The sequence below is a fragment of the Leuresthes tenuis genome, unplaced genomic scaffold (genome assembly GCF_036924035.1).
Source record: "Leuresthes tenuis unplaced genomic scaffold, fLeuTen1.0.hap1 SCAF_4, whole genome shotgun sequence".
Classification (NCBI taxonomy): Eukaryota; Metazoa; Chordata; class Actinopteri; order Atheriniformes; family Atherinopsidae; genus Leuresthes; species Leuresthes tenuis.
The window spans coordinates 23,525,666-23,538,535 of record NW_027325358.1 but is presented as its reverse complement, the minus strand read 5'-3'; the positions used below and the strand labels follow the sequence as shown (position 1 = coordinate 23,538,535).

Sequence of the window (12,870 nt, the reverse complement as noted above, 5' to 3'; positions counted from 1 at the left end):
CCTGCTGTCTGAGTCACTTTCTCTCATCCCCCTTTCATCTGAAAGTTGTTAAGAAGTCACAGAAGAAACGACTGCTCTGCTAATTCCCTCCTTCTGCCTAATTAATTTTGCTGGGCTTCTCTCCTCTCTTGTCTTGTGTGTTCAGTAGATGAACTGTTCAAATGTTTCACTTTCTTTTTTTGTCTTGAAAGAAAGGGAGGAATTGGTGCTATTTGAGCTTTCATCCCAGCCGTCCATCAGTTTCCCTCCAGATTATCCAGAGGTGACACTCAGAGCTGAAGTTTTTCCGCCCTAATCGTCTTCTTCCCTCTGTTCCCCTCGCTTTCCTCACTATACACTGCATGTTTCAAAGCAGATCTAGATTTAAAGGGTTGTAATTTTGTAAGCAGATAAATGAGTATGAGAGGAGATGGGATGGGTGTCTTATAGAAACAGGTTTCCTGGTGTGAAGTGATCCCTTTGGGCCAGATGGAGTCATTTAGCTCTCTCTGATATTCTCCCAGCATGAAGTTACAGTCTTATTTTCCCTCCAAAGTTAAAACTGCTCTGCTAACAACAAAGGGGTAATTTCTATGCTAAAATCACAGGAGTTGTGTTGCTCAGTTTATGTTATAGGCATACTATAAATCAGTGCTGAAACCACCTCCAAAGCAGAATTGCTTTTTTTGTAGAAAGTTCACTGTTCTGCGTTCACAGTGATGGGTGCAGCCTTTTTAAAGGCTTATTACTACGTTTCAAGTCTTCACAATCATCCTAATGGGCTTAGTGATTAAGTACAATTCCTTTGCCCAGTGTAAAATTATTTTATTCAAAACAGTCATTTCAAGAAACAAAGTACAATGAAAAGGGAAAAGAAGCTTGGACAAAACCAATTTAAAAACAAAAAGTATTTATGTAATGTAATTAATTCATTTTCAAATCAAGAATAAATGCCATAGACTTTGTAATGTTTTATATTTCTGTTATTACTAAGAAATCCAGAACTAAAGACTAAGAAACAAAACCAGTCATGATCTGTGAGTTAAAGCAACACTAGAGAAGTTTGTGAACTTTAAAACTATGTCTTTCTGAGCTCTTTTGTTATGCATTTTCCTGGGCCTGAAAGTGCCCTGGAGGGCCTGGCTTGGGGTTGCGATACTGCATTTCATGACTTTGGTTTCCAGCTCCACACCACACCATTTTTGATTTTTGGTCAATTGACATTTTTGACGGCTTTTGATGGCGTCTTTGTGGCCTCTCAACATGACAAAAAAATATGAAGGTGTATCGGTATACATTCGCCGAGAGACTGAGGTTTGTTTTGATGACAAAAAATTGCCAAGTTAAAGTGTTATTTCAAGCAGTCTCCTCTGTCCGTGGCAGATGTTATTAAATGATGTTGCTCTATCGGGAGTACAACTTCTTTATGCTGCCAAAAACATACTTGATCAGTCAATAGAGTGGACAAAGCACCCGAGGGTGTCCTGAAAAGTCTGGTACCGGGACGTTAGCAATAGATCTTTTGGGGTTGGATTTTGTGTATTTGTTTTGTTAGTTTGTGGATTGGAGCCTGCTTCCCACAGATGTCATGTGATTGACACCAGATTGCTATCTGGGGAGTTTTTCTGGCACCTACTGCTGTCCTGCTGGGCAAGGCTACTGCTAAAGGAAAGTGCTATTTCCTTAAGGTAGGGGGTGACTAGTGTGCAGATACATTTAGGTCAGCGGCTTCTGTCAAAGTAACATAAATGAGAATGCCGTGATGAAGGTTTTCCCATCAGAACATTGAACTGTAACAGCATGAGCAGTGTTACATTGAATTGAAGAAGCTGAATTGTGGAGCTTTGGAAAAACAGACAAAACTTTTTAAGGAGTTCAAACATTTCTTTCACAGTTTGATGCAGATGTTGAGCATTGTAACACTCATTATCCATCCATCAATTGCTTCAATAGAGAACCAACTAAGTGTTTTTGAGAGTGGATTCTGTATTACTCAGCTGCTCCTATTAGGCACTCATCCAGATGGGAAGTAAGTGTCTCTGGACAGGCCAGAGGTTTATAAACACCAGCCATGTCCAGTGGCATTAATCCAAACTGGGATTAAAAAAGACAACTGAAAACTTTGAGAGACTGCTGGGATTGGTTGATAACTATTACCCTGCATTGTAGCAGCTAAACCCATAATCAAGGCGAACATGATCAGATAATCCCAATATGTCTTTGCAGACCCTCCCCAACAGTCTAATCCTCAGATTTAGAATCTCAGATTAAGAATCCTGGAGGATTAATCCCATATTGTTTGTGTGTGTGTGTTTGTTCTCTGCAGGGGACCCTTCGTCGGGTGACCTTCTCAGTTGTGAGCCAACCCCAGGACGGCGGTTGCTATGACAGCGGCATGGAAGATTCAGAGACGCCTAGCAGCAAGAGTTCTTCAGGGCCACGACTGGGAGCCCTGTCGCTTCCTGAGGAGGGCTACGAGCGAACCACACCAGAGGGCAGCGTAGGGGAAGAGGATCACGTAGAGAATGGTAAACCAGTCATTCAGAACACCTTTCAATGCTCAGCTAATAAAATTAATTGAAAGTGAGATGCTGCCAAATACTTTTATTTTATATCTCAAGGCTGTACGTATTTTATACTGTGACAAGCTAAGACATGTTTTGATGATACACACACTTTCTTTCTCTTCTTCCACACATACACAAAACACAAACACCCAAACATACCAGTGAAAGACTTTCACTGAAACCTTGACTTGCTGTCAAGGTCTCATGTGTTTCACTAAAAGAAAGCAGTTGATTTGTGTGTCTGGATGCACTGCACTTGCTGTTTGTCTGTGTACAAGGCCTCCGTGTATTATTTTAGGAGATTTTTAGAAAAGCTAATGTGCGGCAGTCTGTGCTGACAGAGTCTCATCTCTGTCAATGGCAAAAAATATGAAGTATTTTCCTTCTCTTTACAATGCACGTGATCAAACAGTGGAACCGTGGCAACGCACCAAGGTCATAGTGACCATGGTAACCGGTTACATTTGGGGTTCTCAGTGTGCTTCCAGTAAAATTTTTAGTTTTTCACCTAATTTTGAAATCTTGCCTTGAGTTGGTCAGGTGATTAGTTAGCAATAGTTGCATGCAAGCTCCTTTTTTTTTTTTTAAAGCATGCTGAGGCAGCCGCTAGACAGGCATGTTATACGGTTACATGTAATGTGTTACATGGTGAAGCAACAATAAAAAACAAGACAAGCCTGAGCTGCTAGCTAAATGTTCCAAGCAGCTCTGGAGCTGCTTAGGTTACAGCAATAGGTTTCCATTGCAGTTTTTGATTGGATTTTTGCATTTTGATTTGCATCTTTTGTTTATTTTGCGGCCTTCACTTTAGATTTGCTTCACTAGTGTCCTCGATGGGAGAAAGTAACTCATTTCAGCATGGACTTGCACGCACGAATCCACAGGAGAACCCTAAAAATATGTAAAAACCCTAAATGAGTTTATGTCCTCTAAATGTTGATGGAATGTTTTCCTGTATATTAGAAGTATTTGTGTTGTTAGCAGGAAAGTCATCTTTACGTTCCTTGTGTAATTATCTCTCTCAACTTAACTTGCTGTGAGTATAGCTATATGAATGATTGCTTTTAAAAAGCTAATAATCAGAGCCCTGCAGGACATCAGCATTCAGTAAGTGGTGTCCTCACTAACCTCATCAGTGAGCACCCATGAGAAGCAGCAAATATTTAAAACATGTAATCTTGTCCTTGCACGTAAAGAAACTTAGATTTGCCATTCAAATGGCTGATAATTACATTCCCTGTGGCTCTGATCGTTGTTTGGCTTGACCTCACCTTTCACCTTTCATGTAATGCTGAGCACAGCTGGGTTTTTTGAACACTCAAAGTCAGCAATTTTCATTTTGCTCCACCAGCATTTTCTTTCCTTTCTTGTTCCCTTCAAGCTCAAACCCATCCTTTAATTTTTTTAACCTAATGGTGTCTTTAAATTTGTTTTTAGTTTCTGTTTCTTTTACCCTCATTTAGTGTTTGGCTCATCTCTTTTGCTACTCTTTCTGTTTAATTGCCTCTTCTTGAGGCATCAAGGTGGCCTTGTGGATATCATAAGATTTGAGCCACTGCACTTTATTCTGGTTGTGACAGTCCCCCTTTCTCGTTTTTATGATGTTCCCAGTGTGGCTCTTTACTTCCAGCTATGAAACAATTCTTTTATTTTAACCTGTTCTTGTGCCTGTCCTGTATCCAGATGCCAGACAGCTGCCAGATGTAGCTCTGACAGGAAAGTGTACCAGGGAATGCGATGAGTTTGGCCACTCTGACACGTGTTGGATGCCTGTCCGCCCTTCACCACGGCAGCGGCAGCGCCACGGCAGCGACCCCCCACGACTCTCAACTTTCGCCCCAGGAGATGACAACAACAATCTCCGTGGTAACAACCACGAGAGCGACAGCGAGAGCGCTGGCAGTGCGGGGAGCTCAGAACCCGGGGTGGTGGTCATTGATGAAGGTCAAAGGTTACCTTTAGCCAACGGGGATCCTCTTGGCACCCTGGGTCGCGGAGACCGCAACAGGAACATGGGCGATCACAACCGTAACCTTCTGAATCGCAAGATGACTTCGGCGTCCTACGACACATTTAGCAGCGCAGGCTTCGGGAGGCGCCAACCAGAGGAGGAGGGAGGGGAAGGCCAGAACCCACCTGAGGTCATACCACTGACGCGGACAGGAGGGGACTACAAGACAACATCCTGCCTCACATTGTCACGTCGAGAGGTGTACCTGTGACGGCCTCGCTGTGGGGAGTCCTCGCCAAAATTCTCTCTTCTTTGAAAAAGGAGAGTTGAAACTGAACTGGCAAGTCATCAGTGTAAAGAAAAGGACGGTTTCCAAAAGCCTTCATCAAACTTTTGAACTTTAACTAATGATTATAGGCACTTAAACTTAAGCAAGTTGTTGATGAACTCTTTGGAGCACTCTCACTCGGAGTACTTTCTAGAAAAAAAAAGTTTCTAACAACGACTGAAAGCTACCTACAGGCAAAGACTGTATGTTTACGTAGAAGAAGACAATCTTCTCTTGTTTTTTAATGAATCCAATGCATGCCTAACCCTTTGAGCACAGAGAAATCTGTGTGAAGAAGAGAGAGATTCAGACTGTGGTAATCATGATGCTCTAAATGCCTGACTGCATCTAAAAACTGAGACTACAGGAGGTCAGATTTGGACTCAACTGATGAGCCTTTTGCTGAAAAACGACTGAGGTCTCATCCAGTTAGAATAGATAAAAAGAAGTAATGGGCCTTTGATTGAGTAACTTGGATCTAATTCGAACCAATCAAACTTTCTAATGCCTGATCAAATGTATCATAACACAGGTGGGAAATATTAACCAGTCCCATGAAACTCTGACTATCAAGTCTGTTCTTTAAAAACATTAATCAGAACAAACGGCAACAAGGTGAAAACAAAGACTTTTTTTTACAGTGCTCAGATTGAACTATTCGGAATATGAGGTTCTCATGGAGTGTCACTAGTGCCACAGTATTCTGCCGTGTATGAAACTAATGTTTATCATTTCTACTTTACACCCAGTACGTATGTATATATCATGTCTGTGTACTTGATGAAACCGAGTTGTGTGTCTGCTGCTCTTCGCCATTCCAGAGTAGACAGATGTGCCGAGTTCATTTCACATCTGCTGTGTCCCAACAGTGCTCATGTATGATAAGCCTTCTCTGATCCACACGCACGCACACACACACCCACATACACGTGCAAGCATGCAGACACAGCATGTAAACTCCAACTCATACAGTGCATTTACAGAACGTGAACATGCATAGGGCCACAGTTTGTGACATGATTTAGTGGCTGTGTAACAAGTGATATATTAACCTGCATTCACTTTTCATACAGAAAAAAAAATAATTGCACATACAAACACACACAAACATACAAACATATTACAGTTACAACCAGGTGTGTGTGCTTTTGATCATAATTTTCTAACATATTTCTTCATTGAACTAGCTGTAGCATTTTGCCTGCTCCTCTCCAGCCAGTATTTAAACATGAAATGTATTTAAATAATTACTCATCTCTTTGACTGATGCGTGTGGCTACATTAAAGGGAATTTCAATTACATCTACTGTAAGTAATTGATAGAAAATGTTGGAGTCGGAGATGCTCCGCATTCTGTAAGTAGGACTCATGAAAAACCAAATCGCTGTAATTTCTGTTAGAAAAAAAGGAAAGGAAAAAGAGACTCTGCATGTCTGGAAGATGATGCAAATTTTTCTTCTCTCTTTTTTTTTTTTTTTTTTAAACCCCATGCTTATTTTTTGGGACGGTACGGCTATTTGGATACATCTATACTAAAATGTGCGTGCTTACAGGGAAATGGAGATGATGATTGCAGTCAGAGATTTGGCTTCAGCGGGTGAACATGTTTGGGCTTTTCTCTCACTTTCCACAGCCCAGGAGATGGCACAAAGTGTGCCAGAGGCTGTAACTAAAGAGAACACGCTGTAGCAGGAGAGCAGAGTTCTGCTGCTACCTGTTTCACTGCACAGTGCTGACCTGAACACGCCCATACCGCTGTGCTGAACTGAGCAGATAACAGACTCCTTCACATTTGTCCTTCCCATCAGCTGCTGCACAACTTCCGACACACTCTGCTGCGTTGGGCTGAAGAGTGGGTGTGGATCGAGGCCAACGCATCTTAATTCCCATCATCAGTGTGTGTGGCTTGGTGGTGTGATAGGGATAATAGGGTTAGGTCGTCCCTGTGGTCTTAATGAGTTTCCTTTCTCCTCTCCTCTCCTCTCCTCCCTCGATCCAAACTGATCTCATTAATGTCTGGATAGGCTACAGTAACACTGCTGGAAAATGCCAGTAAGTGTGTCTCCTAATTTTTTCGGGTTGGTGTGGATCAGACAAGATGGAGGAGACATCCTTGTTGAGGAAGTGAGAAAAAAAGAGCAGCACCCAACTCAGGTGCGCGACAGTATTTAACCCGTTCACACCACTGCTGCTTGAATGACAGATCACTCAACATCTGGAAGAGAAAAAAAGCAGTAATCATCACACCTCCTTACCTTTTAATGGGGTAATTAGGATGAGAGATTCTTTTTGTGTGTGATCACACTTTGTAAAGCTGTATATACTTCAAACTTTACTACTTAAGCTTTGAGCCCACTGAGGCATTTACTCCCTCGCCTTCATTACCCTCAAAAATCCCCGACCTAGCTGTTTACTGAGCTCTGTTTGTGATGGACTGTGCTGAAAACTGCACCAAAATTCGAAGCTTTGGAATTTCTCTGTTCATAGAGACTTTGTGTTGAAAAGGTGACCGCTGAAAACAATCCCGATATCCGGCACTGGGACATCTTCTGAGAGACAAAAACGTACATGCTCATTCTCGGGGATAAAAGAGTTGGGATTTGTTTTTCTCAGTCCCCAGGGGAGCGTGAAGCACTCGTGGGGATTCAGTTTTGGAAAGAGACTCTTGACACAGCCCTGCCTCCTCATAGTGGCACATATTTCTTCATACTGCTGTTTTATGGCAGTTCCTTAATGGCACCTTTCAAACCCTTAAGTCTGGATTTTACGGGAACCTACTGTACATGAATCTGTGTGGGTGTGTCCTTTTTTTATACTGCACGTTTAAACATGAATATGTTTCAATTTACTGCAAAACAAAGAGGGGGAGACAGACAGAGAAGGGGGTTGGTCAGGTCTGGGTTCTGTGAGCCACCAATCAAGACATTTTTTTTATAAACAGACACTTTGGTGAACATCATGGACCTGTCCAACCGCTCTTACAGCTATCCTCGCCATGTACAGATAAAGCTACACTGTAGAACAGACAACTGGAAACCATAACAGACAAGAGCATGCTTAAGGTTCAAATCTGCACTCGAGAAAAAAAATGTGAAAAAAAAAGGTCATTTTACTTTCCTCTTCTTTGGTTTCTCTTCTTAAGGGACAGGCTCCTTTTGTTCATTTTGCCACTCCCTTCCTGTAATTACATCATGAACTAACTGCATTTGCTGTTATGAGGAAGAAGAGGAGTTGTTAACAATTGGTTTGGTATGAAGATGAATCGTGTAAAAGTTTGACTTTGGCATTAAAAGCTTCAAACCCTGCCGTTTGACTTTTAACTCTTTCACTTTTTTAGGGATGATCTCAATTAGAGCAACATTGATAGGTCAAATTGTCAGAGAATTACCTTCCATAGTCTTTTCACGAGCCCTTTTCCTTGACCTCGTTAGAAACTGTCATGAGGTTGAGGAACACTGCACTAAGCTGTGATGTGTGGGTCTACAGCTGTTCAAAAAATATTAGACAAGAAGTGTTTGAAGCAAAAAAGACCCAATATCAGACTCAATATACTGTAATATATACAATATTTGCCTCAAGAATATCAGTTTAACTCAACTGGGCTGATTTCTTCCACTGATTGTGGCAGTTTAATGCAGCCAAAAGCTCCAGAACTAGTTACTAAGAAGACCGGGAGCTGAAGTTGTTAACTTTTTCCTTTCAAGGTCAAGCGTGGACTATCAAGGGCAACATTTGAACAGTATTAAACTGGAGGAAAATCCCTCCATTAAGCAGCATGATGCCTTATATTAATGTATGTCTGGAATGTCGTTTTGCAGCAGGATGACATGTCTGGTATAGCCCGGAGATGCGGTGCAGTCCATCAACTTAATCTCTGAAAGGTGCATATTTTGAACTTGATCCTGCTCCATGAAAACTTTTCAAATGTAGAAGCAATTTGGACTTAAGACTTATCAGAAAATGCTTCACAGGTGTTAACTGCTGCAAAGATTAGTATGAAGGACTCACAAAAAAAAAAAGAAAGTCCCGCAATGTGTATTTTTTTATGTCCAGTATGCAACACTGACACCATGTGGTCATGTATTAGTATACCGCTGTTTCTTGGTTTTCTTTATTAATCACTTTCTCTCTTTAAAATTCACATTGAGGGGTCAGAACTGTTAGTTAAACTGAAAACAAAGAAGGACACAGGATTTCATTTGAATTCACCAAACAATATAACGCATCAGTAATTAAATTCTGTTCATTTTTCAGTCAATAAAATATAATAAAAAATGTATGAGCCAACACAACAGCTTGTTTGACTTACTGCAGAATGCTTTTTCTGTTAACTAAACAAAGAGACTCAATGTTGCACAATCAGGGGCAAGATTATTTATGAGAAAAAGCTCTTTGTGTTGTAATTTTTAAAGTCATATTAGGTCTATAAGAGACTGCAGATGTATAAAGCGTTTAAAGTTCAGACGTATAAATCTGAGAAAAAATTTGAGTTAATCCTCACAGCGCATGATGTCTTGTGCTGGTCACAGACACGTTATTTCATGCAGATCCAAAGCAGCCTCCTTATTTGACTTTTCAAACAATCGTAACTGAATGTCCACATCACAGGTGGAATTATTGATGCCGTTTGAGAAAAAGACTGAGGCCAATTTTTGGTTACGCTGAGCCTTTTCAGGAGTGTGGTACATTTTAATCTCACAGTTGAGTTGAAGTTTTGTCAAAATGTCAATTTGTGGATTCTAAAGCCAAATAATCGTGTCCTCAGAATCTTCAATCAGTGTAATTGCTTGTATTAGAATGCCAGAGTTTGCCACATCCAACAAAAGTCTGTTGTTAACCAAAAGAAATCTTTGAATTACTGAGAGCAGACCAGGCGTAACCATCCCAGAAGGATCTTTGTCCTTTGTAGCCGGCAATAAAGTCATAAAAACACACATAAAAAGGAAAAATCATTGAATTATACAATAAAAGATGTTGGCAACCTTCTTTGTCAAAACCATCATTCATCAAATCAGTCAGCTCTATTTAATAAAAGGCTTGTAAATGACACATTGTTTCACCAGGTAAACAGACGAGGAATTTTCTGCACCGGAAAAAGAGAAAGGATGTCGGTTATTTTGAACCCCTAATTAAATTCAAAGGGTAGACCCAGCAGATGTGTGTTTTATTGATTTCTTAAACGTTATGTTACAAGGCCTCCTGCTGAGGTAAATCCCTGACCTTCAGTTACACTACCCAGTTTATCAAACGTTCTTCAGAGCTGTCAGAAGCTTTTCAGGGCCTTAAACACACTCCCCCCCCCCCAAGTTACAGCAAGATGGAGTGAATTGCCTCTGAGTAGCCCCCCCTGTGCGCGCCACTGCTCACCGGCACAAATGACCTTGGCCTCATGGCTGGAAAGTCCTAAGACACATTCATCTAAATATGCTGAAATTTCCCTAACTCTTTTTCTGCTATCTGATTCTATCTGATTAAAGGGAATTATTTCAGATCAGGGGTCCGTTAACATCTGCAGGGTGCTGCAACCCTCCGAGACCAAATAATAAATCGAGCTTGAAAAGCTGAATGAAAAATTCTGTCAGTGCTGTGTTCCTCTGTTTAGGAAAGCCTCACAGCTGAGCTGTAAACATCCACTGATATGGCACGACAGATGATGTGAGATTTGATCCTCCCTGTGTTCCTCCATGCGCTGTCAAATGTCTTTTCATCTTCTCATGGTTACATCAGATGGAGCTCATCAAAGTCGTGCCATCAGCGCTAATAGAAAAAAATGGAAAAAAACATATACACAACATGATTTTGTATCAGAGCATATTCTGTTGATGGACAGGATCTGTCTTAGATCAAATCTGAACCTAAATCATATAATTTCTGAAATATATGTATGATACATTTGTGCAGCAGGGATCTGCTTTTAATATTTCATTAAAATAATAGTCCTCATTAAAGTCAAAAGTCAAAGTCAAATTTATTTGTATAGCACATTTCATGTACAAAACAATTCAAAGTCCTTTACATAAAAAAAGCATTGCAGCAGGGAACAGAAAAAGCATTAAAAATATGTAAAAGAATATAAATAGAAAGAAATAAGTCCTTGGATCTAAGAGCTCTGCTGGGTTTATATTCTCTGAACATATCACAGATGTATTTTGGTCCTAAACCGTTAACAGGGCCTTAATGCTGACCCTCTTCTCTTTGTTGCCAAACAGAATGATCTCAATTTTGTCTTCATTTAATTGTAGAACATTCTGGTATAAAGTAAGCGTTCTTGTTTATTTGGTTTGTCATCTTTTTTAAAGTTAACGCAGCTCTGTACAAGATGCATTGGAGCCACATATATAATTCATATGAAGTGGATGAAGCTGTCAGGCTCTGGGTGGAAGTTTCTACTTTATTCTGGTGGAATCCTGAGAAACAAAAAGTCAACAAGAAAAAATAAATACAATGAATTAGATTATTACATGTAAATTGTTACTTATGGCAACATATCTACAATGTCATGATGGTCAACACAGGAACTATTATGATGGATAGGTTTCACTTTGGGGTAAAAATACACAGTGCAGACATTTTTGACAAAGAGATGGACTTTTTCAACTTTAAATTTTAAAGTTTAAAACATACTGCAAGTTAAATGAACATTTCCTGACCATAAACTCTGGAATCTAACAGTCCAGTGCCAAATCTGATTTTTCAATTTTCATGTGACATCTCTGGCATTTTGGGACATTGAGTTATGGTGCTCACTGCAACAGAGGTCACATTCTTTCAAAGAAAATATTGGATTTGCAGGATAATATCTGCTTTGTTTGGCGTAAAGCCAGATTTTTAAAAAAATTTTAAATAGGGTTGCGTGAAGTACTTGTGAGTTGTCTCTGTCTTTCTTTCATTAGACGCCAGTGAGAAAAACTCTCAGCTTAGTGAGTCAGGGAAGAGCTAAGCTAATTGCTACTTTGAATGGGGCCATAAGGTCACATTTTTGCCATCTAAAACAATTCAAACCTCACAGTAGCCTGAGCCAATGCTGGTGAATTTTACGCCACAGCAGTTTTGTGTCAAAGAGATATTCACTTTGTCTATATCTGTAGGCTTTTTACCTACTTTTACTGTCTATTAGTAGTTGATATTTTGGAGTTGTTTTAGATGCTAAAAATCCTCTTTTCCTTGGCCCCCATCTTGCTGTTATCTTAGATCCCTGTCAGAGTTCCTCCCTGAGTATCCAAACAGTGAGCATGCTGACAGCTGTCTACAGCAGGCAAGACACTGTCTGCTCAAAAGTACTTCACACAACCCCTCATAAAAAAAAAAAGTAATAGTAGGATGTGAGATGCTAATTTATGAAATTCAGGGATTCGTTTTTTGAGGGGTTTTTTTTGCACTTTTTCGCCATAATGCTAAAATCTGACACTAAAACTGCATGTTTGAATCTTGATTTAAATGTGTTGTTAACAACGCATTTGATGTTCGAGTAAGGATTTAGCCTCAGCTGGAGTGTCAAAAGGCCCAGTAAAACCTTGTAAAATTAAAATTAATCTACATACATTTGAGACTTTTTCAAATAGCTCAACATGGACACCAGCTGGACTAAAGGGAGTGCTACAGCCTGAGAGACCGGCTTGGCTGGCTGGCTGACATCGTTAAGTTCATCTGAATTCATAGGGCACCTGCTTTAATTCAAAACTCACCCAGGAATTCATCAAATGCAAGAAACACAGACGATTAATCTGTAGTCCCATACTTTGATGATCAAATGATTTTTTAACGTAAGGGATGCTTAAAGTGATGTAAAAATCTCATCTCAAAGAAAACCAATGTTAAACGATAGAAATATTTTGAATTTTAAAAACAACTCGAACCACTGAGATGATTATAAAAAACAAATAATGCATGATGTTACCTTACCATTTGAGACCAATAGACAGAAACTTCCTCACCACCATGTCATTATTCCTTTTATTGGATGTCAGTCACAATGTGTCCAGATTAATGGAAGAACTTTAGCATAGATTTTGTTTTTGTAGAGAAACTGAATGCACCTCAGATGT

General features: G+C 40.1%; 1 protein-coding gene across 2 annotated transcripts in view; it reads left to right on the top strand.

Moving 5' to 3' along the window:
- pcdh7a (protocadherin 7a) overlaps positions 1–8,129 on the top strand; it is a 44,763-nt gene extending 36,634 nt beyond the window's left edge. For both annotated transcript variants that reach the window (XM_072383315.1, XM_072383314.1), the window contains exons 5-6: positions 2,306–2,507; positions 4,230–8,129. In XM_072383315.1, the coding sequence (XP_072239416.1) occupies positions 2,306–2,507; positions 4,230–4,768 (741 nt within the window). In that variant the 3' untranslated portion in view covers positions 4,769–8,129. The remainder of the gene's footprint in view (positions 1–2,305; positions 2,508–4,229) is intronic.
- Positions 8,130–12,870: the final 4,741 nt, after the last annotated feature.